Genomic DNA, 23,245 nt, shown 5'->3' on the forward strand with positions numbered 1-23,245 from the left:
TCAGAGTCTGTGACAGGATTACATCACAGTGTCAGGTCAGAGAGTCTGTGACAGGATTACATCACCGTGTCAGGTCAGAGTCAATGACAGGATTACATCACGGTGACCTGTCAGACTCTGTGACAGGATTACATCACCATGTCCTGTCAGAGCCTCTGACAGGATTACGTCACCGTGTCAGGTCAGAATATGTTACAGGATTACATCACCGTGTCAGGTCAGAGTCTGTGACAGGATTACATCACCGTGTCCTGTCAGAGTCTGTGACAGGATTACATCACCATGTCAGGACAGAGAGTCTGTGACAGGATTATGTCACCGTGTCCTGTCACAGTATGTGACAGGATTACATCACCGTGTCAGTTCAGAGTCTGTGACAGGATTACATCACCGTGTCCTGTCAGAGCCTGTGAACGGATTACATCACTGTGTCAGGTCAGAGAGTCTGTGACAGGATTACATCACCGTGTCCCATCAGGGTCTGTGACAGAGACCTGCAGAGTCTGTGACAGGATTACATCACCGTGTCCTGTCAGAGTCTGTGACAGGATTACATCACCATGTCCTGTCAGAGTATGTGACAGGATTACATCACCGTGACCTGTCAGAGTCTGTGACAGGATTACATCACCGTCTCAGGTCAGAGTTTGTGACAGGATTACATCACCGTGTCAGGTCAGAGTCTGTGACAGGATTACATCACCGTGTCAGGTCAGAGTCTGTGACAGGATTACATCATCGTGTCCTGTCAGAGTCTGTGACAGGATTACATTACCATGTCAGGACAGAGTCTACGACAGGATTACATCACCGTGTCCTGTCAGAGTCTGTGACAGGATTACATCACCGTGTCAGGTCAGAGTCTGTGAAAGGATTTCACCATTTCCTGTCAGAGTCTGTGACAGGATTACATCACCGTGTCCTGTCAGTGTCTGTGACAGGATCACATCACTGTGTGCTGTCAGAGCCTGTGACAGGATTACATCACCATCTCAGGTCAGAGTTTGTGACAGGATTACATCACCGTGTCAGGTCAGAGTCTGTGACAAGATTACATCACCGTGTCCTGACAGAGCCTGCGATATGATTATATCACCGTGTCAGATCAGAGTCTGTGACAGGATTACATCACCGTGTCCTGTCAGAGTCTGTGACAGGATTACAGCACCATGTCAGGACAGAGTCGACGACAGGATTACATCAACGTATCAGGTCAGAGAGCATGTGACAGGATTACATCACCGTGTCCTGTCAGAGTCTGTGACAGGATTACATCACCATGTCCTGTCAGAGTCTGTGACAGGATTACATCACCGTGTCCTGTCAGAGTCTGTGACAGGATTACATCACCGTGTCAGATCAGAGTCTGTGACAGGCTTTCACCATTTCCTGTCAGAGTCTGTGACAGGATTACATGACCGTGTCCTGTCAGTGTCTGTGACAGGATCACATCACTGTGTGCTGTCAGAGCCTGTGACAGGATTACATCACCATCTCAGGTCAGAGTTTGTGACAGGATTACATCACCGTGTCAGGTCAGAGTCTGTGACAAGATTACATCACCGTGTCCTGACAGAGCCTGCGATATGATTACATCACCGTGTCAGATCAGAGTCTGTGACAGGATTACATCACCGTGTCCTGTCAGAGCCTCTGACAGGATTACATCACCGTGTCAGGTCAGAGTCTGTGACAGGATATCACCGTATTCTGTCAGAGTCTGTGACAGGATTACATCACCGTGTCCCGTCAGGATCTGTGACAGGATTACATCACCATTTCCTGTCAGAGTCTGTGACAGGATTACGTCACCGTGTCAGGTCAGAGTATGTCACAGGATTACATCACCATGTCAGATCAGAGTCTGTGACAGGATTACATCACCGTGACCTGTCAGAGTCTGTGACAGGATTACATCACCGTGTCCTGTCAGAGTCTGTGACAGGATTACATTACCATGTCAGGTCAGAGAGTCTGTGACAGGATTACATCACCGTGTCCCGTCAGAGTCTGTGACAGGATTTCACCGTGTCAGGTCAGAGTCTGTGAAAGGATTTCACTATTTCCTGTCAGAGTCTGTGACAGGATTACATCACCGTGTCCTGTCAGTGTCTGTGACAGGATCACATCACTGTGTCCTGTCAGAGTCTGTGAGAGGATTACATCACCGAGTGCTGTCAGAGCCTCTGACAGGATTACATCACCGTCTCTGGTCAGAGTTTGTGACAGGATTACATCACCGTGTCAGGTCAGAGTCTGTGAAGGATTACATCACTGTGTCCTGTCAGAGCCTTTGACAGGATTACATCACCGTGTCAGGTCAGAGTCTGTGACAGGATATAACCGTATACTGTCAGAGTCTGTGACAGGATTACATCACCGTGTCTTTTACAGAGTCTGATACAGGATTACATCACTGTGTCAGGTCAGAGACTGTGACAGGATTACATCACTGGTCAGGTCAGAGACTGTGACAGGATTACATCACCGTGTCATGTCAGAGTCTGTGACAGGGTTACATCACAGTGTCAGCTCAGAGCCTGGGAGAGGATTACATCACCGTGTCCTGTCAGAGTCTGTGACAGGATTACATCACCGTGTCCTGTCAGAGTGTGTGACAGGGTTATATCACCGTGTCATGTCAGAGTCTGTGACAGGATTACATCACCGTGTCCTGTCAGAGACTGTGACAAGATTACATCACCGTGTAAGGTCAGAGTCTGTGACAGGATATAACCGTATACTGTCAGAGTCTGTGACAGGATTACATCACTGTGTCTTTTACAGAGTCTGATACAGGATTACATCACTGTGTCAGGTCAGAGACTGTGACAGGATTACATCACCGTTTCCTGTCAGAGCCTGTGACAGGATTACATGAACGTTTCCTGTCAGAGCCTGTGACAGGATTACATCACCGTGTCAAGTCAGAGTCAGTGACAGGATTACATCACCGTGTCAGGTCAGAGTCAGTGACAAGATTCCATCACTGTGTCCTGTCAGAGCCTGTGACAGGATTACATCACCGTGTCCTGTCAGAGTGTGTGACAGGATTATATCATCGTGTCATGTCAGAGTCTGTGACAGGATTACATCACCGTGTCCTGTCAGAGACTGTGACAAGATTACATCACCATGTCAGATCAGAGTCTGTGACAGGATAACACCACCGTGTCTTTTACAGAGTCTGTGACAGGATTACATCACCGTGTCAGGTCAGAGTCAGTGACAAGATTCCATCACCGTGTCCTGTCAGAGCCTGTGACAGGATTACATCACCGTGTCATGTCAGAGTCTGTGACAGGATTACATCACTGTGTCCTGTCAGAGACTGTGACAGGATTACTTCACCGTGTCCTGTCAGAGACTGTGACAAGATTACATCACCATGTCAGGTCAGAGTCTGTGACAACATTACATCACCGTGACCTATCAGAGTGTGTGACGGGATTACATCACCGTGTCCTGACAGAGCCTGTGATATGATTACATCACCGTGTCCTGTCAGAGTTTGTGACAGGAGCCTGTGACAGGATTACATCACCGTGTCAGGTCAGAGTCTGTGACAGGACTATATCACCGTGTCATGTCAGAGTTTGTGATAGGATTACATCACCGTGTCAGGACAGAGTCTGTGACAAGATTACATCACCGTGTCCTGACAGAGCCTCTGACAGGATTACATCACCGTGTCAGGTCAGAGTCTGTGACAGGATTACATCACCATGTCTGGTCAGAGAGTCTGTGACAGGATTACATCACCGTGTCCCGTCAGGATCTGTGACAGAATTACATCACCGTGTCCTGTCAGAGTCTGTGACAGGATTATATCACCGTGTCAGTTCAGAGTCTGTGAGAGGATTACATCACCGTGTCCTGTCAGAGTATGTGACAGGATTAAATCACCGTGTCATGTCAAAGTCTGTGACAGGATTACATCAGCGTGACCTGTCAGAGTCTGTGAGAGGATTACATCACCGTGTCAGATCAGAGTCTGTCATAGGATTTCACCGTGTCAGGTCAGAGTCTGTGAAAGGATTTCACCATTTCCTGTCAGAGTCTGTGACAGGATCACATCACTGTGTCCTGTCAGAGTCTGTGACAGGATTACATCACCGTGTGCTGTCAGAGCCTGTGACAGGATTACATCACCGTCTCAGGTCAGAGTTTGTGACAGGATTACATCACCGTGTCAGGTCAGAGTCCGTGTCAGGTCAGAGTCTGTGACAAGATTACATCACCGTGTCCTGACAGAGCCTGCGATATGATTACATCACCATGTCAGATCAGAGTCTGTGACAGGATTACATCACCGTGTCAGGTCAGAGTCTGTGACAGGATTACATCACCGTGTTCTGTCAGAATCTGTGACAGGATTACATCACCGTGACCTGTCAGAGTCTGTGACAGGATTACATCACCGTGTCAGGTCAGAGTCTGTGACAGGATTACATCACCCTGTCAGGTCAGAGAGTCTGTGACAGGATTACATCACCGCGTCCTGTCAGAGTCTGTGACAGGATTACATCACCGTGTCAGGTCAGAGTCTGTGACAGGATTACATCACCGTGTCCTGTCAGAGTCTGCGATATGATTACATCACCGTGTCAGGTCAGAGTCTGTGACAGGATATAACTGTATCCTGCCAGAGTCTGTGACAGGATTACATCACCGTGTCCCCGTCAGTGTCTGTGACAGGATTACATCACCCTGTCAGGTCAGACTCTGTGACAGGATTACATCACCGTGTCCTGTCAGAGCCTGTGACAGGATTACATCACCCTGTCAGGTCAGAGTCTGTGACAGGATTACATCACCGTGTCAGGTCAGAGTCTGTGACAGGATTACATCACCGTGTTCTGTCAGAATCTGTGACAGGATTACATCACCGTGACCTGTCAGAGTCTGTGACAGGATTACATCACCGTGTCAGGTCAGAGTCTGTGACAGGATTACATCACCCTGTCAGGTCAGAGAGTCTGTGACAGGATTACATCACCGCGTCCTGTCAGAGTCTGTGACAGGATTACATCACCGTGTCAGGTCAGAGTCTGTGACAGGATTACACCACCGTGTCAGGTCAGAGTCTGTGACAGGATTACACCACCGTGTCAGGTCAGAGACTGTGACAGGATTACAACACCATGTCCTGTCAGTGTCTGCGACAAGATTACAGCACCATGTCCTGTCAGAGTCTGTGACAGGATTACATCACCGTGTCCTGTCAGAGGCTGTGACAGGATTACATCACCATGTCCTGTCAGAGTCTGTGACAGGATTACATCACCGTGTCAGGTCAGAGACTGTGACAGGATTACATCACCATGTCCTGTCAGAGTCTGTGACAGGATTACATCACCGTGTCCTGTCAGAGGCTGTGACAGGATGACATTACCGTGTCCTGTCAAATTCTGTGACAAGATTACATCACCGTGTAATTAGATAAGTAGAAGCACATTGTTTCAGAAAGGCTGGCTATAGTTAGAATGATTAAAGTCAGGTGATGTAGAGAGCCTGCATTTTAGGATTACCGAAGGAAGATTCTGAGAGTCGAGAAGCCTGTCAGAATATTCTAATCTTCGTCTGCATTTGGCAAGTGGCAAATAACTATATACAAAACCAGATAAGAATTACAGCACGGAAACAGACCATCTCGGCCCTTCTAGTCCGTGCCAAACTCTTACTCTCACCTAGTCCCACCAACTTGCACTCAGACCATAACCCTCCATTCCTTTCCTGTCCATATAGCTGTCCAATTTAACTTTAAACGACAACATCGAACCTGCATCAACCACTTCCGTTGCAAGCTCGTTCCACACAGCTACCACTCTCTGAGTAAAGAAGTTCCCCCTCATGTTACCCCTAAACTTTTGCCCTTTAACTCATGTCCTCTTGTTTTAATCTCCCCCACTCTCAATGGAAAAGGCCTATCCACGTTAACTCTATCTATCCCCCTTATAATTTTAAACACCTCTATCAATTCCCCCCTCCCCTTTCTTTGTTCCAAAGAATAAAAACCTAATTTGTTCAACCTTTCTCTGCAACTTCGGTGATGAAACCCAGGTAACTTTCTAGTAAATCTTCTCTGTACTCTCTCTATTTTGTTGACATCTTTCCTATAATTCGGTGACCAAAACTGTACACAATACTCCAAATTTGGCCTCACCAATGCCTTGTACAATTTTAACATTACATCCCAACTCCTATACAGAATGCTCTGATATATAAAGGCCAGCATACCAAAAGCTTTCTTCACCACCCTATCCACATGAGATTCTACCTTCAGGGAACTATGCACTATTATTCCTTGATCCCTCTGTTCTACTGCATCCTTCAATGCCCTACCATTTACCATGTATGTCCTATTTTGACTAGTCCTACCAAAATGTAGCACCTCACATTTATCAGCATTAAACTCCATCTGCCATCTTTCAGCCCACTCTTCTAACTGGCCTAAATCTCTCTGCAAGCTTTGAAAACCTACTTCATTATCCACAACTCCACCTATCTTAGTATCATCTGCATACTTACTCATCCAATTTACCACCCCATCAGCCAGATCATTAATATATATGACAAACAACACTGGACCCAGTACAGATCCCTGAGGCACACCACTGGTCACCGGCCTCCAATCTGACAAACAGTTATCCACCACCACTCTCTGGCATCTCCCATCCAGCCACTGCTGAATCCATTTTACTACTTCAATATTAATACCTAACAATTGAACCTTCCTAACCAACCTTCCATGTGGGACCTTGTCAAAGGCCTTACTGAAGTCCATATAGACAACATCCACCGCTTTACCCTTGTCAACTTTCCTAGTAACCTCTTCAAAAAATTCAATAAGATTTGTCAAACATGACCTTCCGTGCACAAATCCACGTTGACTGTTCCTAATCAGACCCTGTCCTATCCAGATAACATAATATATATATATATATATATATATATATATGTGTGTGTGTGTGTGTAAGGATTTAGAAACAATAATCAAGGATGAAAATAATGGGTGCTCTGATTTATTAAGAAAAGTCAGAGCAGATTTGGAAAATAAGGTGTTTGACTAACCTAACTAAATGTTGTGATTAAGGAAAGCAATGTTGTTTTTACATAATTTAAGAAAGCATTTCATAAAATACCACATAAGGCTGGTTAACAAAACTGAAGCTCATGGATTAAGAACACCAGATAGAAGCAGTGGTGTTTCCTTGAAAACCATATGTAAACAATAGCAGAGTGTAAAGTGTGTGCGGGGTCAGAGGGAGATGGAGCTTCATTTGCTGTCTTTGAAGGTGTCTTGGCATATTGAGAGACAAGAGAGCAAAGCATATTGCTAACCAAAATGCTCATCTATGCTAATCCCATTTACCTGCATTTGACCCATATCCCTCTAAAACTTTCTTCTTACCCATGTACCTTTTAAATGTTTGTACCTACCTCTATCCCACTTCAGGCAGCTCTTTCCAGATGCCCACTATCCTCTCTGTAGAAAAATCTGCCCCTCTGATTCCAATTAAATAGTCCCCCTTTCACCTTAAATCCATATCCTCTAGTTTTAGACTCCTTTACCCTGGAAAAAAGACTGAGTATCCATTTATCTATGCCTCTCCTAATTTTATAAACCTCTGTAAGGTCATCCGTCACCCATAAGACAGGAGCAGAATTAGGCCATTCGGCCCATTGAGTCCACTCCGCCATTTCATCATGCTGATCCCGGATCCCATTCAACCTGCCCTCTCACCATCCCTTGATACCCCAACCAATCAGGAAGCTATCAACTTCCACTTTAAATATACCCACAGCCTGTGGTAGAGCATTCCACAGATTCACACCTTTTTGGCTAAAAAAAGAATCCTCCTTACTTCTGTCTTAAAAGTTCACCCCTCAATTTTGAGGCAGCGCCCTCTAGTTCTGGAGATGCCCACCCGAGGAAACATCCTCTCCACATCTACCTTATCTAGTCCTTTCAACATTCTGTAGGTTTCAATGAGATCCACACGTATTCTTCTAAATTCCAGTGAGTACCGGCCCAAAGCTGCCAAATACTCCTTGTCTTAACCCCTTAATTCCTGGAATCATCCTTGTGAACCTCCTCTGAACTCTCTCCAATGACAACACATCCCTTCTGAGATATGGAGCCCAAGACTGTTGACAATAGTCCAAGTGCTTATAAAGCTTCAGCATTATCTCCTTGCTTTTATATTCTATTCTTCCTGAAATAAATGCCAACATTGTATTTGCCTTCTTTACCACAGATTTCAATCTGTAAATTAACCTTCTGGGAGTCTTGCACAAGAACTCCCAAGTTGTTTTTGACCTCTAATGTTGGAATTTTCTCCCCATTTAGATAATAGTCTGCACTACTGTTCATTTTACCATTTTACCTGGGACTTCCGGTAGAGCTCATGGAGTGAAGTCGTGTTCTTGACTCGCTCCATTACCTCTGAGTTTTTCTTCTTATGATCAGCTATATTTTAATTTACCATTAAGGCACCGACTTTTACAATATTTTGAAATAAATTGGGCTCTTTGATAATTGGATGCTTTTAAGGTCTGCTATGTCTAAGAATGGAAAAAACAGGAAGAACGGCAAACCTCCGGTTAGACCGAAAGGTACCGATTTTCCTCCGACTGAACCACCGGTGACTTTGAAAGCTATATCGGATCTAATTCAAAGGGAAACTTCATTTTACCAAAATGTATAATCATACATTTCCCAACACTATATTCCATCTGCCACTTTTTTGCCCATTCTTCCAGTTTGTCTAAGTCCTGCTGTAATTGCATTGCTTCCTCAGCACTACCTACCCCTCCACCTATCTTCATATCATCCGCAAACTCTGCCACAAAGCCTTCAATTCCATTATCTAAATCATTGACAAACAATGTGAAAAGCAGTGGTCTGAATACAGAGTCCCTGAGGAACACCACTAGTCACCGGCAGCCAACCAGAAAAGGCCCCCTTTTATTCCCACTTTCTGCCTTCTGTCTGTCAGCCATTCCGCTATCCATGCCAGTACCATTGGATTTTAAATTGTTAACACCCTCATGTGAGGCACCTTATCAAAAGCCTTTTGAAAATCTAAGTATATGACATCCATTGCCTCTCCTTCGTCCACCTTGCTTGTTACTTCCTCGAAGAACTCTAACAGATTTGTCAGGCAAGATTTCCCTTCACAGAAACCATGCTGACTTTGACTTATTTTATCATTAGTCTCCAAGTACTCTGAAATCTCATCTTTAATAATGAACTCTAACCCCAGCCATGGAGGTTAGGCTAACTGGCCTATAATTTCTTCTCTTTTATCCTCCTCCCCTCTTAAAGACATTTGCAATTTTCCAGTCCTCTGGGTCCATACCAGAATCAAGTGATTCCTGAAAGATCATGACCAATGCATCTGTTATCTCTTCAGCAACCCCTCTCAGGACTCTGGAATATAGTCCATCTGGCCCAGGTGACTTATCCACCTTAAGACCTTTCAGGTTGCCTAGCCCCTTTTTCTTTGTAATAGCAATAACATTCACTCCTGCTCTCTGACACTCCTGCATCTCTGTCACATGGCTAGTGTCTTCCACAATGAAGATTGAAGTGAAGTACTCATTAAGTTCATCTGCCATTTCTTTGCCTCCATTACTACCTCACCAGCATCATTTTCCAGTGGTCCAATATCAATTCTCACCTCCCTTTTATTCTTTATATAACTGAAAAAACTTTTAGCATAGTTTGCCCTCATATTTTATCTTTTCCCTTAAAGCTTTTTTAGTTGTCTTTTGTTGGATTTTTAACAAACTTTCCAATCATCCAACCTCCCTCTCCACCTTTGCTATCTTGTATGTCCTTTCTTTGCATTTATGCAGTCCTTAACTTCCCTTGTCAGCCATGGTTTCCTAGCCCTGCCATTTGAGAACTTCACTCCTGAGAAAACAGTCACAGCCTATCCAATTCTTTAGAACTCTTATCTATCTGTCCAGGAAACATCATCATGAATATTTTCTACATCCTCTCTAGCAAGTAGAGCTGTACATAATACTCCAAATGCTAGCTAACTACCAATATGTACAACTGTAATATGACACCCCTATTCCTACATTCAAGGTCTCAGCCAGTTAAGGCAAAGCATGTCTTGTCTCATTTTCTAAGAATGAGTACAGCAGTTTCTCTAGTAGAGGTATGTATTGCTTCAGAAAATTATCATGGACACACTTAAATTCTGCCCCATCTAATCCCTTAGAATAATGGAAGTCCCAGTTAATGTTAGGGAAGTTAAACTCTTATTATAACAATCCTATTATCCCTACATTGTGATTTCCCTACATGTTTGCTCCTCTAATTCTCACTATTCGAGAGCCGAAGTTCTACCTCATAGAATATCCTGGCGGGAGATATCCAAAGTACAGTTTAAATGTCCTTCCTAATCCCCCTCCTCTTTTATCTCAGCCGATCACACCAGAGACACCTGTATCCTGGAACACTGAGCTACTAGTCCTGTCCATCCCTCAACTGTGTTTCTCTAATAGTTATAATATCCTACTCCCATCTGCCCATCTATGCTCTGACTTCATCTGCCCACCTGCGAGGCTTCTTTTGTTAAAATAAATCCAATTTAACCCCTCAGTTCTACCTCACAACCTCTTATGCCCCACACTGGCCTACACACTGGATTTGGGTGCTACAACCTTTATATTTGCTCAGCTCAATCAACATCAATGGGTCTGCATTTGAGGGTGAATAGTTTCAAGTTACTTGGTGTACCCATCACTGATGGTCTCACCTGAACTGTACACACTGGCTTTCTGGCAAAAAAGCACAGCAGCGCCTCTTCCACCTCAGGTGACTGAAGAAGTTCAGCAAATCCTCAAGACGTTCTACAGGGGCACTATTGAAAGCATACTGACCAGCTGTATCACTGCCTGGTTAGAACCTCACCAACCTTGATCGCTGGGCACCTCAGCGCATCTGTGAATGTGAACTTCCCTCCAGTGAGGATATTTATAGCGGCAGGTGCAGAAGGGTCGGGGACACCAGTCACCCCAACCATAAACGTTTCAGCTGCTTCTATCTGGCAAACAGTGCTGCAGCATTAAAACCAGGACCAACAGGCTACAGGACAGCTTCTTTCTACAAGCCATTAGACTTTTAAATTCACATGTATGTACATTGCAACGGAGTCATAACGCAAAGATTTTTACTCCCTCATGTTGTGGGGCGGATGCAAGATTTTTAAATAAATTCTAATTCTAATTATATCCTTCTCATCTGACACATGATCACTTTAGGTCCAATCCTGCCTGCTAGTCTAATTTAAACCATCCTGAGTAGCTCTAGCAAATCTCCCTGTCAGGGTACTTGTCCCCCTCTTTTTCAAAAGCAATCCATTCCTCTTGTACTAGTCATCTTTGCACTAATGGTCCAAGAAACTGAAACCATCCAACATGCACCAGTAGCTGAGCTACACATTTGTTTGCCCCGTTCTCCCATTCCTCCCTCTCACTAGTTATCGGCACAGGAAGTAATCCAGCGATTACAAATCTAGAGGTGCTGCTTTTAATCTTTAACTCCTTATATTCGCTTTCAGGAACTCATCCTTTGCCATTAGAACCAATATTCACCATGTGGCTGCTCACTCTCATTGCTTAGATATTGTTCTGTAAAATGCACAAAGACATCCTTGATGCTCGTACCCAAGAAGCAACGTGCTCTTCCAGAGTTCTGTTCACACCCACAAAATCCCAAATGTCCCCCTAACTATATCAAGTCTCCTATCATTACAATTCTCCTGAACTCCACCCTCCCCTGCTGTGCACGAGAGCTAGTCATGGTGCCAGAGACTTCAAAGTTCAAAGGAAATGTATTATCAAAGTCACCATTATCTACTCTGAGATTCAGTTTCTTGTGGGCATTCACAGTAGAACAAAGAAATACGACAGAATCAATGAAAACCTACACACAAAGACTGACAAACAACCAATGTGCAAAAGAAGACATGTCTCCCCCTCACCCTGCAAAATATACGCAATACTGCATGAATACAAGCCATTTGGTCCATTCATTCCATGCTGACTACGTGCCCACCTAGCTAGTCCCAATTTCCTATTTTTGGCCCACATCCCTAAACCCAACTCTCCATGTACTTGTCCAAGTGTTTCTAAAATGTTACTATCATACCACTTCCTCTGGCAGCTTGTTCAAATACTCACTACTCTTAAAAGAAAGGTTGCCTTTCAGGTCCCTCTTAAACCTTTCCTCTCTCACTCTACCCTGGGGAAAAGATGGTTATCTTGCCTCTCATATGTATGCCTCTCAACATTTTAAACATTTCTATAATGTCATCACTTATTCGCCTGTGTTCCAAAGAATGAAGACCTACCCTGGCCAAGCTCTCTCAACAACTCAGGTCCTCTAGTCCTGGCAATATTCCTTGTACATTTTCTGTACTCTTTCCTGTAACAGGTAACCAAAAGTGTACACAGCATTCCAGGTGTGGCCTCACCAATAACTTATACAACTGCAATATAATGTACCAACTCCAACAGCTCTTAATTTAATGTAATCTATCACTCACTCATTGAGCCTTATACATTGGCACCCAATTCAGTCAAATAGATAACAAGGGTCCTAACACCAGTCACTCACCTCCAGTCCAAGAACCAACTTCCACCTCTATCCTCTGCTTCCTATATCTGAGAAATTTTGAATTCACATTATTAGCTCTCTCTGGATTCCATGGGATTTGGCCTTCCAGACCAGCTTATCACATGGGACCTTGTTATAGGTCTTGCCGAAGTCCAGGCAGACAACATCCACTGCCCTACCTTTATCTACCCTTGCTGGCAAAAATGTAGGAATTTAAGAGGAAACTACATGGGTGCTCTGAAGTAATTGATGCTGGTACATTAACAACATTTAAAAGGCAATAGGAAAAATAGGAAATTAGGGGGATACAGGCCAAACACAGGCAAATGGGAAAAGCGTAGATTGGAACATTGTTTGGCATGAACCAGTTGGGCCACAAACTCGTTCCTGTGCTGTGCGACTCTATAGCTGGAATAAATGGATAATATCCAAAATAAACCAATCTATGAGATTGTAATTTCATCAACCATTCCCTCCATTACAGATATTCCATGCTTGATATCACTTCGCAGTGACATGCAAAAGCACCACTCACAGCTGCCTTCTCCATCAGTGCATCAACATCCTGGAACTATCTATCCCACAGCTTAACTTCATGGCTGGTCACTAAACCAACCCAGCAAATACCACATCCTGTTAGGGCAACTTGGCTTTTCTAGCATCAGCTACATTTAACTTTGTTTAAAATGTTTTTTTAAACATTTAAACTTTTAGTCGCAGAATCTGTTATTTAGTAAGAATTCAGTGTTGAAATCAAAAAGTTATAATGTAGAAGTTACATTATAATGTAATGTAACATTCCAGTTGTTTTTGCAAGAGTTTCATAGTCTGTGTCAGAAATTAATTGAGGATGATAGTTGCCTGAGAGCAGTGCCAGAAGAAAATATGCAAACTTCTGAGACCAAACAATGGGGCTCCCTTGACAAATATAAAACTAAATTAATCCAGAACGACATCCTCTTAATACCTACCCACATCCTGGAGCAGTGACGGGATTGACATTACCACAGAATGCAGCAATATTCCATCATCCATCAGGCTTGGAACTTTGGTAGATCTGAACCAGCAGATTTTCTGGCCCACCACCACCAAAACTACTAGATGTTATTAACACTAATGCCTTTTTAGCTCACTTTTAAGATGCTACAATAAATTTCCCAATGAACTAAATTTAGAGAGAACACAAGCAATAGGTCCCCAGGTCAGTTTAGAGTTTGGGAACCATGGGAGGTGGGGGGAGGGTGGATCTGAATGGTCAGAAAGCAGATTATCAGAGCTCTGCTCTGGAGTGAATTTAGATAACAGTTGCCATTAACGCGCATAACTGCTTCAGGCTGAGTTCTCCTCAGAGCTGTTTATTCAAACACACATTCCAATGCAGTCAGCACAAAGAAAAAGATACCAGAGCCACAGTCAGAGGGGCCTGGGGAGTTCAAATATCAGGCCAGTTGTTGCAACAAAGTGAGAGATCCAGGATGGTTTTCAAGGAGTCAGGAGTGATACTAATAGGTTGCTAACATTCGCAATGTTAGAGGGTCTGCAAGAAGACAAGTTTAAAGCAGTAGTGGGAGCTTAGTGGGGATGTGAAGTCAGAAGTGGGCGGTACTGAGTCGCTCCGGCACACAACAACGCAGTCCCCTAGTATTAAGTTGAAAATATAACATATTTTCAGGAGGTTAATGTTTGAATATGCGTGCAATCTCAAACCTTTACCCTGACTCGCCTCCAGAAGGGACAGCAGACAGCCACACTCCCATGTTGCTTGGGCCACGCCAGAGGGCAGGACTGTAGCGCCAGTTACTAGCCAATCGAACGGCGGGAGGGCAAAATAACCTATATTATGTGGCGAGCAACCCAGCTCCACCGTAATGCCACAACCTCTGGCCTGATTTGGCCACATTTTCTGCTGAGACGAAAACTAAGTTTGAAAATGATTTGCAGAAATTATCGATATGCGGGAAAGCATCGGAGGTTTGTAAAGAAATAGATTAAATAGAGTAAGATATTGTCTATGTACATGTTAAAAGCAGCATCTCAGCGCAGTAAATCTGTCCTATGCTACAGACAGGGCCAGCTCCTTTTCTTCAGACAAACTGCTGCAACGGGGCGTTGAAAAAGATGATCAGAACCAAAGCATCTCCTCCGATCCATCATCTGAGCCGTCGGAAACTTGCAGCTACTGCTTTTCGGAGCAGAGGATCAGCGGGAAAGAACGAAAGCTGTCGTCAAACCTGGCAATGTCCCATCCGTGTATGCAGATAGCACCTGTCACCGACACACGAGCTCTACTCTCCGCCAGCGTCCCCCAAAACAAACCGTTTCAGATCATTTGCTCTCCCTCTCAACCCAGCACAAAGGAAATAGAGAGCTTCCTAGAGAAGAGCCACCTCAAGTACTGAAGCTACCCGACAATAAGAATTGACCCCACTGTTTACATTAGGCAACGAGAGTGTATATTTCGCTGGGTTGGGGGTGGGGGTGGGAGTTCGAGTTCAGGGCTTCAACGATTGCCCCATTTTACTGAAGGTAGTTTGATTGCTGCACTGGAGAAAAACACTTTTTTTTGCAGACTACTGCTGTCGTCAATCACAGAACGGGGGAGCAGTTGTGGGGCCCTTATTTAAGACTGTCCAGAGAAGGCTAACAAGCATTATCTCGGAATGAAAGGGCATTTGATGGCTCCGGCCTGTACACGCTGGAGTTTCAAAGAATTTTGGGGAGGGGGGGGAGACATCACATTGAAACCTATCGAATATTGAACGGTCTAGAGTGGACGCGAGGAAAATGTTTCCAATAGTGGAGGGGGGGGGGAGAGGAAGAGGGAGGAGTCTAGGACTAGGGGACAGAGCTTCAGAATACAAGGATGTCTCTTTAGAACAGACAGGAGGAGGAGGAGGAATTTTGCTAGCCAGAGGGTGGTGAATCTGCGGAAGTCATTGACAATAACAACTGTGAAGGCCAAGTTATTGGATACAGAAATTGACAGGTTCTTGATTAGCGTGGGTGTCAAAGGTTACTGAGGGAAGACCGGAAAATGGGGTTGAGAGGCCAAGACAAAATGGCAGAGCAGACTTGATGGGCTGAAGGGTTTTTTCTGCTGTCTTAAGGTCGTATAGGCAAATTACGTCAGGACTTGGGCAAGACAATATTTTGGTTACTCAGGTTTGCATACGCTACAGGCAGCTTTATGACCATTGATGAGCTGGATTTAGGAAGGGCAGGTAAGTGGGATCGGAGAAAACACCAGAAAAGGGGAAGAGAAGCTGGGCAATTCCTGCTGCTATTCATAACAATGTGAAATTTCGGGGGGGGGGGGAAGAGGACATTAACGACTATTCAAGTCTATTTTTTGAAAATTAAATTTACATTCCACCAAGACTACAAATGGTAGATTCAATTTTATTCAAAAAGGGAGCTAGATTAAAAAGTTGAAAAGACAAGTAGGGAAAGGAGTTAAGAAGTGCTGGATTACTCTTTGAAAGCAGTACGGACTCTGGTGTTATTGTGAACACAACCAGCATACCCTGCATAAACATGAAAATGGCTGTAATTGCTTATGAAGTTCCCACAAAAAAAGGAGCCCACAACTTTAGGAATATAAGAGAAAATGATAGAATGTCACTAGATCTAATACTAACACATGCAAATCTCATGATAGCACTATCAGCTAAGTAATCTACTGCACCTGGGATTATCCAAAGGTGTTTAATTTATGTTAAAATTATAAAACATTTTCGACTTAACCATTGTGAGGCTGCTGAGAAAATAACTTGTTTGATTTTGGGAACTGCACTAAAGGGCCCAAAAGAAACCAGAAAAAAAACCTTAAGCCAAATGGGTTCATATATTATGTGAAACAAATTTTAAGGCCATTTAGCCTTCCTTGGGTTGTGGAAGACTTCAAATCCATTAAAGCAAGAGAAAACTAAAACATTTATACTTGTGTATTCAGTTATGATGAGTGTAATAGTTGATAAAAAAAAGTCACAGGCATGATCTGTAGGAGTATTACCAGCGAGACATGTGAAGCAAATTCTACACATGGAAATCAGAGAATTGTAAAGCAAGTTAAATGTAAAGCGATGTGTACTTTGAACTAATAAAAAGGCAAATATGACAGAGCTTTAAAGTGTGCATGTAATGGAAATGAACTAAATCATAGGAATGGAAATGAACGATCCTTGCAACGTGGAGAAAAATAGTACTTCAAATCAGAAAAAAATATTGAATACAATTTAGAAAGTACTGAAGGAAAGTTTACATAAATTAAAAAAGAAATTGAATCATAGTGCAAGACTGAGCTAACATTCCAGCTTAGAATCAGTAAAGTTCACCATGGAGTAAAGCAGGCTTTGTTCTTGCTACCAGAGTTTGTGATCAGAAATTGTACATACTTACAGGCATTATGAAAAACACATCTAATTATGGCAGGATATTCAAATATATCACAGGAAAATACAAACTGATACAATAACTAGGTCTCCATGGCGTTATGAAGACAGTATCAGATAGATACCCATAGTTAAATGATTTATTTTGACATTTGCTTTTTCAGAACATGGAAAATAAAAATCAAATGAGATTACAAATGAAATTGGTACTGCAGGCAATACCACAAATGGAGAACTAGAATAACATAGAGGGGCTGAACAAATATACATTACCCTGTCTGGAGTATATTAATCGGAGTCCTTACATTTTGTTTCATAGAGGATAGTGCATTAACAAATGACCCTTAGCATGGGAAATGCTTGACCCACCTGGCACTCTGGGAAATGCATTTTCTTTTAAGCAGCTTTTGTATATCAAACACTATCACCCACAAATAAAAAGGGCAACTCCCAGAATGCACTGTGATTACCCAAGCTCATGAACCGAGCACACTTATCAAACTGCTGAAGCTGACTTCTATTTGTAAGCCTTTTGAGGGCAAAGTGTGTGAAAACAGTTGATAGCATTTGGATGTTTTCACTTCTGTTATGACTCCATTCCACTACAGTGAGCTACACATCTGCTAAGTTGAGCAAGAGTCCATCGCAGGATGACTGACAACCTGAAGGCCAAGTGACATGTTTGAGATTTTTGCATAATTGTGAATGAAAATAAATAGAAACTCTCCCGTTAAAAAAAGTCATTGCCACTGGCAATGCTGCTTCGGAGATCATCTAAAAATACTACCAAAATAAACGTTATAGCCAATGTTTAGCAGTGTATTAACAGCAGGAATATACCTATATTGAAAACCTTATTTTCGCTTTCAGATCTAAAATCACTTAATCATTAGCCATTACATCATTTCAGATAAAATCAGTGCAGGAAATCTGTAATCATCAAGTCTTTTACGAATCATTTTGTTTGCACATCTTCACAGTAACATTAAGTTCAGAGGGAATGTATGGAGGGAAGATTTCTTACCACAATAATGTCACTTGACCTTAAATGTACAAGAAAACAATTCTCAAGATGTAGCTTACACTGCCATGTGGACATTGCCCATGCCATACCCAAATACTTAAGTTTCTGGTGCACTGCACGATACACAGGGGATGGCATATGAAATGCCCGCGTGGGACTTACACCGCATTCACCTACATGTAAACAGCACAGGTTCTACACTTCACTGTAGTTACAAGAAAACCCAATACTGAGAAGGCCTATTCCAGAGGAATGAACACGAATGAAACTCAACTTGCATAAGTATTTTTAAGCCGAGTGACAGAGTTTTGAGTTCAGAGCTCCAGAGGAATGCAAAGCACTGCAGAACCTTAATTTGCTAATACACAGAGGTGCTGACTGAAAAGCAGCTATGGAAGGACAATTAAAAATGCTTGCACAGGGGTTTGGTGTGCAGATTCATTTGATGGGCTTTCATGATCCAAATACCTATTGCAATGGTCAGTTTGTGAATAACCTAAGAATCCTGAAGAAAACTTTCCTCAAATTTCAGGCTTGAACATACATATTTACAGTTTCCTATCATTTTGTGACAAGAAATAGAGGGAAAAATTGATGATCAAATTAGGGTATGGGGGGGGGGGGTATGGAGTTAAATCAAATTATTCTTTTTTAAAAAGGGAATAGTTGAAGGGAATATTCTAGACTGAACCTCAATCTTAGAAATACCAAAACAAGAAAGTAGACGATTTAACTGTACAGAAAAGTCAGTGTTTGAATAGGGACAAAGTGCTTGGTCAAAGCAACCCAAATGTGACTTCCAGTTGCAACACTTCGTCTGGACTGAACAGGGCAAACAGCCAGTATAAAGTGAGGAGGAGTGGAACAAGAACTGGCAAGCAAGAGGTAAATCCAGTCGAGGCGAGCTGACAGGCAGATGAAGGAGAAAAATGTGGAAATAGTGAGAGTGGTTGGGAGGCAATAGGTGAGATAATAAAACAAAAATCTGCAAATGATGGAATCTAATAGGAAGGTAGAACATGGAATCAAAAGAGAAGTGGGATGGGCAGATGGGAGCAAGAGAAGGGAAACCAATTTAGACAACTTAGAAATTCAAATTTAAAAATACTTCCGCTGGAAAAAAGTGCATCTTGTACTTAAACCTGACATCATCTCATATATTGCAGACGTATGGAAAATTACATTGCATTAATTAGGATTTTGGCTTCTTTGCATTCTGTTTTTGTAGAACTTGAGTGCAATGTTTGCACATTTTATGTTAAATATCAAGAGGAATTCCAGCTACTGATGCTAAAGCGAGGACCTCCTACCTAGGTGTATAATAATTACCCTGTTTAACATGAATGGCTAGAATTTGGACATGGTTCCACAAAGCCTTGCATTTCTCGCTATTCTGGTTCCCTGATTGCTAGCAGCTACACAAAAATCCATCACAACACGCAGAGCTACGGTAAACACAATATGGATGCCATGTGTCCTCAGAAACACAAGTTTGAATGACAGTATTTTATGAAAACTGAACCACAAAAGCAAGTGACAAAGGGCTGGCTCCTTGCTTTGGTAGGGGAAGACATTATTTCATATAGGCATTGGGTCAAAGCAGCCCAGTGAGGGATTAACCTTAACAGGATATTCAAACAAATGGGAGTGCCGTAAAGCTTTAATGGGATAGATAGTTTACTGAGAATCAACATGGCATCCAGGATGCTTGCTGATCACCATGAACGGTTAATCATAGTTATGCTCTGTTTTATGATTTTTTTGTGTATAAATAAAATATTTACTTTTCATTAATCCAGATTGTACAACATTATGAAATGAACAATTTCAGCTCCTGTGGAACAAGCTATTTGGGAGTTGCTCCTCAACTTCCCGTCCTGCTTAAGAAAGATGTACAGAATATTCTATTTGCGGAACATTGTTCCAAAAGCAACTAATACAGAATATAAAAAGTGAGAATAACATAACAGGCTGCATTTCATCAGCATTCCCTTGTCTCAGGCCCCTCTGGTCTGATCATATTGTTTCACATAATGAAGGCCACTTAGACTGCCACATGGATCCTTCTTTCCGACAAGACAGCAAAAGCTCCCAAACATCAATCTACTGCTACGACCAGACTGCATAATTTAAAAAATAAATCAAAGAGAAGAATCCAGAGCAGTCACTGTGGCCACCATTTCAATTGCAATATTGTGTGTGTGTGTGTGTGTGTGTGTGTGTGTGTGTGTGTGTGTGTGTGAATGTGTGTGAATGCGCGAGTGTGTGTGAATGCGTGTGTGAGAGAATGCGTGTGTGCACCTATGCATGCACGTACACGCATGCATGTTTTAAGACAGACACAAAATTTTCCACCATTGTGATGTAAGGCCATCTTGAAACATGAGCATTTGTACAATAAACGAATACCAAGGTCCAGTACAGTTTCATTACAGTACAGCTGCTTTGAACCTTTGACAGGAAAATCTAAAAGCTAGAAGGCAAACAAATGTGGGCCCAATACAGAAATCTGTCAGGTTGCATCAATCTACACACATCTGGCAACACATACATACTGAAAACCTGTCTCAGTACTGCATTCAGTTTTAATGGCCATTCTTTTGAAAATATATGCCTACTAGTTTCATACAGTACTCAATATCTAAATCCACAGAAGTGTATCTGCAAGTCATTAATACCATCCATTTGCTCTCAAACCCATCTCAATGGGATGGTTTGTTATTATTGTTATACACTTGGTCAGCTGGAGCTGGAGCACCATGGGAACAGAAGCAGAGATGTGTACCCTCCCCCCTCCTTCCTTTCCAGAGATGTGGGTTGCAGCTTTGAGGATAACCCGTGCCTCTTCAGTCTCATTCCATTGGGTGTTCCGCCTCACTCCTTCAGACCAATGTCAAGTAGGTTCACTCAGTGCTGACAGTACTTAGAGTTTCAGGTAGGTTGTGTATCGTTCTGAAGGCTTCCCCCAGTCTGATAAGGCTACTCGTATTCAAGGAATTGTTTGTGATAAAACAAGAGATACCTACAGAAAAAGAAAATTAAGATCAAGTTTAATGTACATAATAAAAACAATTAGCTTACAGTATATACTCAGATGCACTCCAGAACCAACTAACAAACTTTATTACAGCACTTTAAAATGACACTCACGAACACTGTCAAAACATTATACCAGGTGTGTTAAATACAACTAATGGTATGGTATCATGCTCAACATTATATGAAATATAACCCCCAGTGAAAGATAAACAACAAAAGAAATTAGAATAACTTTAAATGATAAAAAACATAAGCAAAATAGAAGGGATCACAAGAAACAGCAGAAGATGGATCAGCCCTTATGCCTGCTCTTTCACTCAGAAAGACCACAGTTCTAACTACCAGCACATATTCCACATTCATCAATTCTCTTAATGGCTAAAAATCTATCAGTCTGACTTGAACTTATTCATGAACTGAGCCTTCGTAGCCTTGGAAAAGATTCTCTATTCTTGGGACAGAGAATTACAAAAATTCACTGCCTGCTACGTACAGAAATCTCAAATTGCAAAATGCTGTCCCCTTATTTTGAGACAGTAACCTGAGGCATTTAAGAGAAACACCATTGAATCTACGCTGTCAAACCCCAAAAGAATTTTGTAGAATTCAACTAAATGACTTCATTCTGTTAAATACAAGTATAGCCCCAGTCAACTTAATCAATGATAAACCATTCACTGCTAGGATCCATCTAGTTAACCTTCACCATTTTTCATCTACCTGTGCTTCAGTAGGAAGAACGGATGAACACAATTATTCCAAGTGTAGTCTTAATTGGGCCTTACATAATTAGACCAAATTTCTTGTTTTTATATCAATTTCCCTCTAAACTGCTTGCTGAACCTTCATGTTAATTTTTCAAAGATTTGCATACAAGGACACTCCGGTGAAAAGTTTGAAAGGTGGCAATGTCCAAAGTGGTCAGAGATCAAAAGGAAGATTGGGTTAAGTTGGAAATTTGTGTAGCAAAATAAAAGTTTGTGAACAAATGCAAGGCAAGCCAAGGGAAACAATGAACAAAAACGTTGACTCAATGACTTTAGTCTGTGGTGTATCGCACAAGTCTAGTGGATACTTTTCCACAATGGATCAGGTTTAAAAGAGCATAACAGACAGCCACGAATTTGCACAAGGAACTGTCAGGATCATGACTAGAACATTATAATTTCTGTTTCTTAAGCAAATATATCTACTTATTAGAGGCAGTGCAGAAATATCTACCGATCTCACATAGAATAAAGATAAATTATTCATGCACTCCACATCATTAAAGAAACATACAAACCAAATCTTAATTAATTCAAAAGCGCCAAAACCTCTGGAATCTGGAGAAACAACTTGGAGGATAGATGTGTGGATAGTTGAATAACTCATTTTGCAGAAACAGTGAATGTGCACAGGGTGCTCACATAGATAATCAAAGGCAAAAACTGCAGATCAACATTGATAATTAGTTACTGGGAATCAGAAACCGGCTAGTCTTTTTCAAACTTTGTACTAGCCACTGGTACGCACCCTTCACTGTCTAGCACATCTTTTATGCTAGCCTTGGTGATAATTGCATCATCACATTTAAACCACTGGTCCTTGTGTTGTCGAATGAAGCTGGTATAGTGCCCACTTTCCAGTGTTCCCTGATGATTGACTACTGCAAACAGCGAATACCTGCAGAAAAAGGACAACATTACTGAGATCAAGAGATGTACACAATGTACAGCTTGTGGAGGATCTATATTCACACTGATTTGTCAAATATTCTTCAGGGTGGAGTTTTGGAGTTTCCTAACCTGCTCATTTATTCCTGCTACTTTCACAGTATTCACACTGAAAGTTATTTTTACAGCTTTCCAAGATTACACATTCCTTCGCAGCAGCAATATCAAAGAAATGAATGAAAATAGATGATAGTGTGATCAATTCTGTTAGGAACTCAAGTGTTAGGATTGTCTCAAAGGACTGAGTCACCACAGGTGCTCAAAAGGGCAGGAACTCATGATGGTATAAATAGTTTCCCCATTGTGGCATTTTATGGGAAGGAACTAGTTTTCATTGAACATTTAGATATGCAGCTTGGAAACATCCTGATAACTTTTTCCTCTTGCTTTAGATATTGCTTAAACATTATCTAGAATGCACATCGAGATTTTCAAA

General features: G+C 42.2%; 2 protein-coding genes across 4 annotated transcripts in view; one reads left to right on the forward strand and one right to left on the reverse strand.

Moving 5' to 3' along the window:
* LOC140203406 (uncharacterized) overlaps positions 1-15,441 on the forward strand; it is a 136,222-nt gene extending 120,781 nt beyond the window's left edge. Inside the window, exon 6 of the mRNA XM_072269468.1 lies at positions 14,705-15,441. Within this exon, the coding sequence (XP_072125569.1) occupies positions 14,705-15,039 (335 nt within the window). The 3' untranslated portion in view covers positions 15,040-15,441. The remainder of the gene's footprint in view (positions 1-14,704) is intronic.
* A 627-nt stretch (positions 15,442-16,068) lies between these two features.
* usp22 (ubiquitin specific peptidase 22) overlaps positions 16,069-23,245 on the reverse strand; it is a 222,747-nt gene continuing 215,570 nt past the window's right edge. For all 3 annotated transcript variants that reach the window (XM_072268360.1, XM_072268359.1, XM_072268361.1), the window contains 2 exons: positions 22,610-22,759; positions 16,069-21,077 (listed from right to left, as the gene is read on the reverse strand). In XM_072268360.1, the coding sequence (XP_072124461.1) occupies positions 21,035-21,077; positions 22,610-22,759 (193 nt within the window). In that variant the 3' untranslated portion in view covers positions 16,069-21,034. The remainder of the gene's footprint in view (positions 21,078-22,609; positions 22,760-23,245) is intronic.

Source organism: Mobula birostris, chromosome 9 (assembly GCF_030028105.1).
Source record: "Mobula birostris isolate sMobBir1 chromosome 9, sMobBir1.hap1, whole genome shotgun sequence".
Classification (NCBI taxonomy): domain Eukaryota; kingdom Metazoa; phylum Chordata; class Chondrichthyes; order Myliobatiformes; family Myliobatidae; genus Mobula; species Mobula birostris.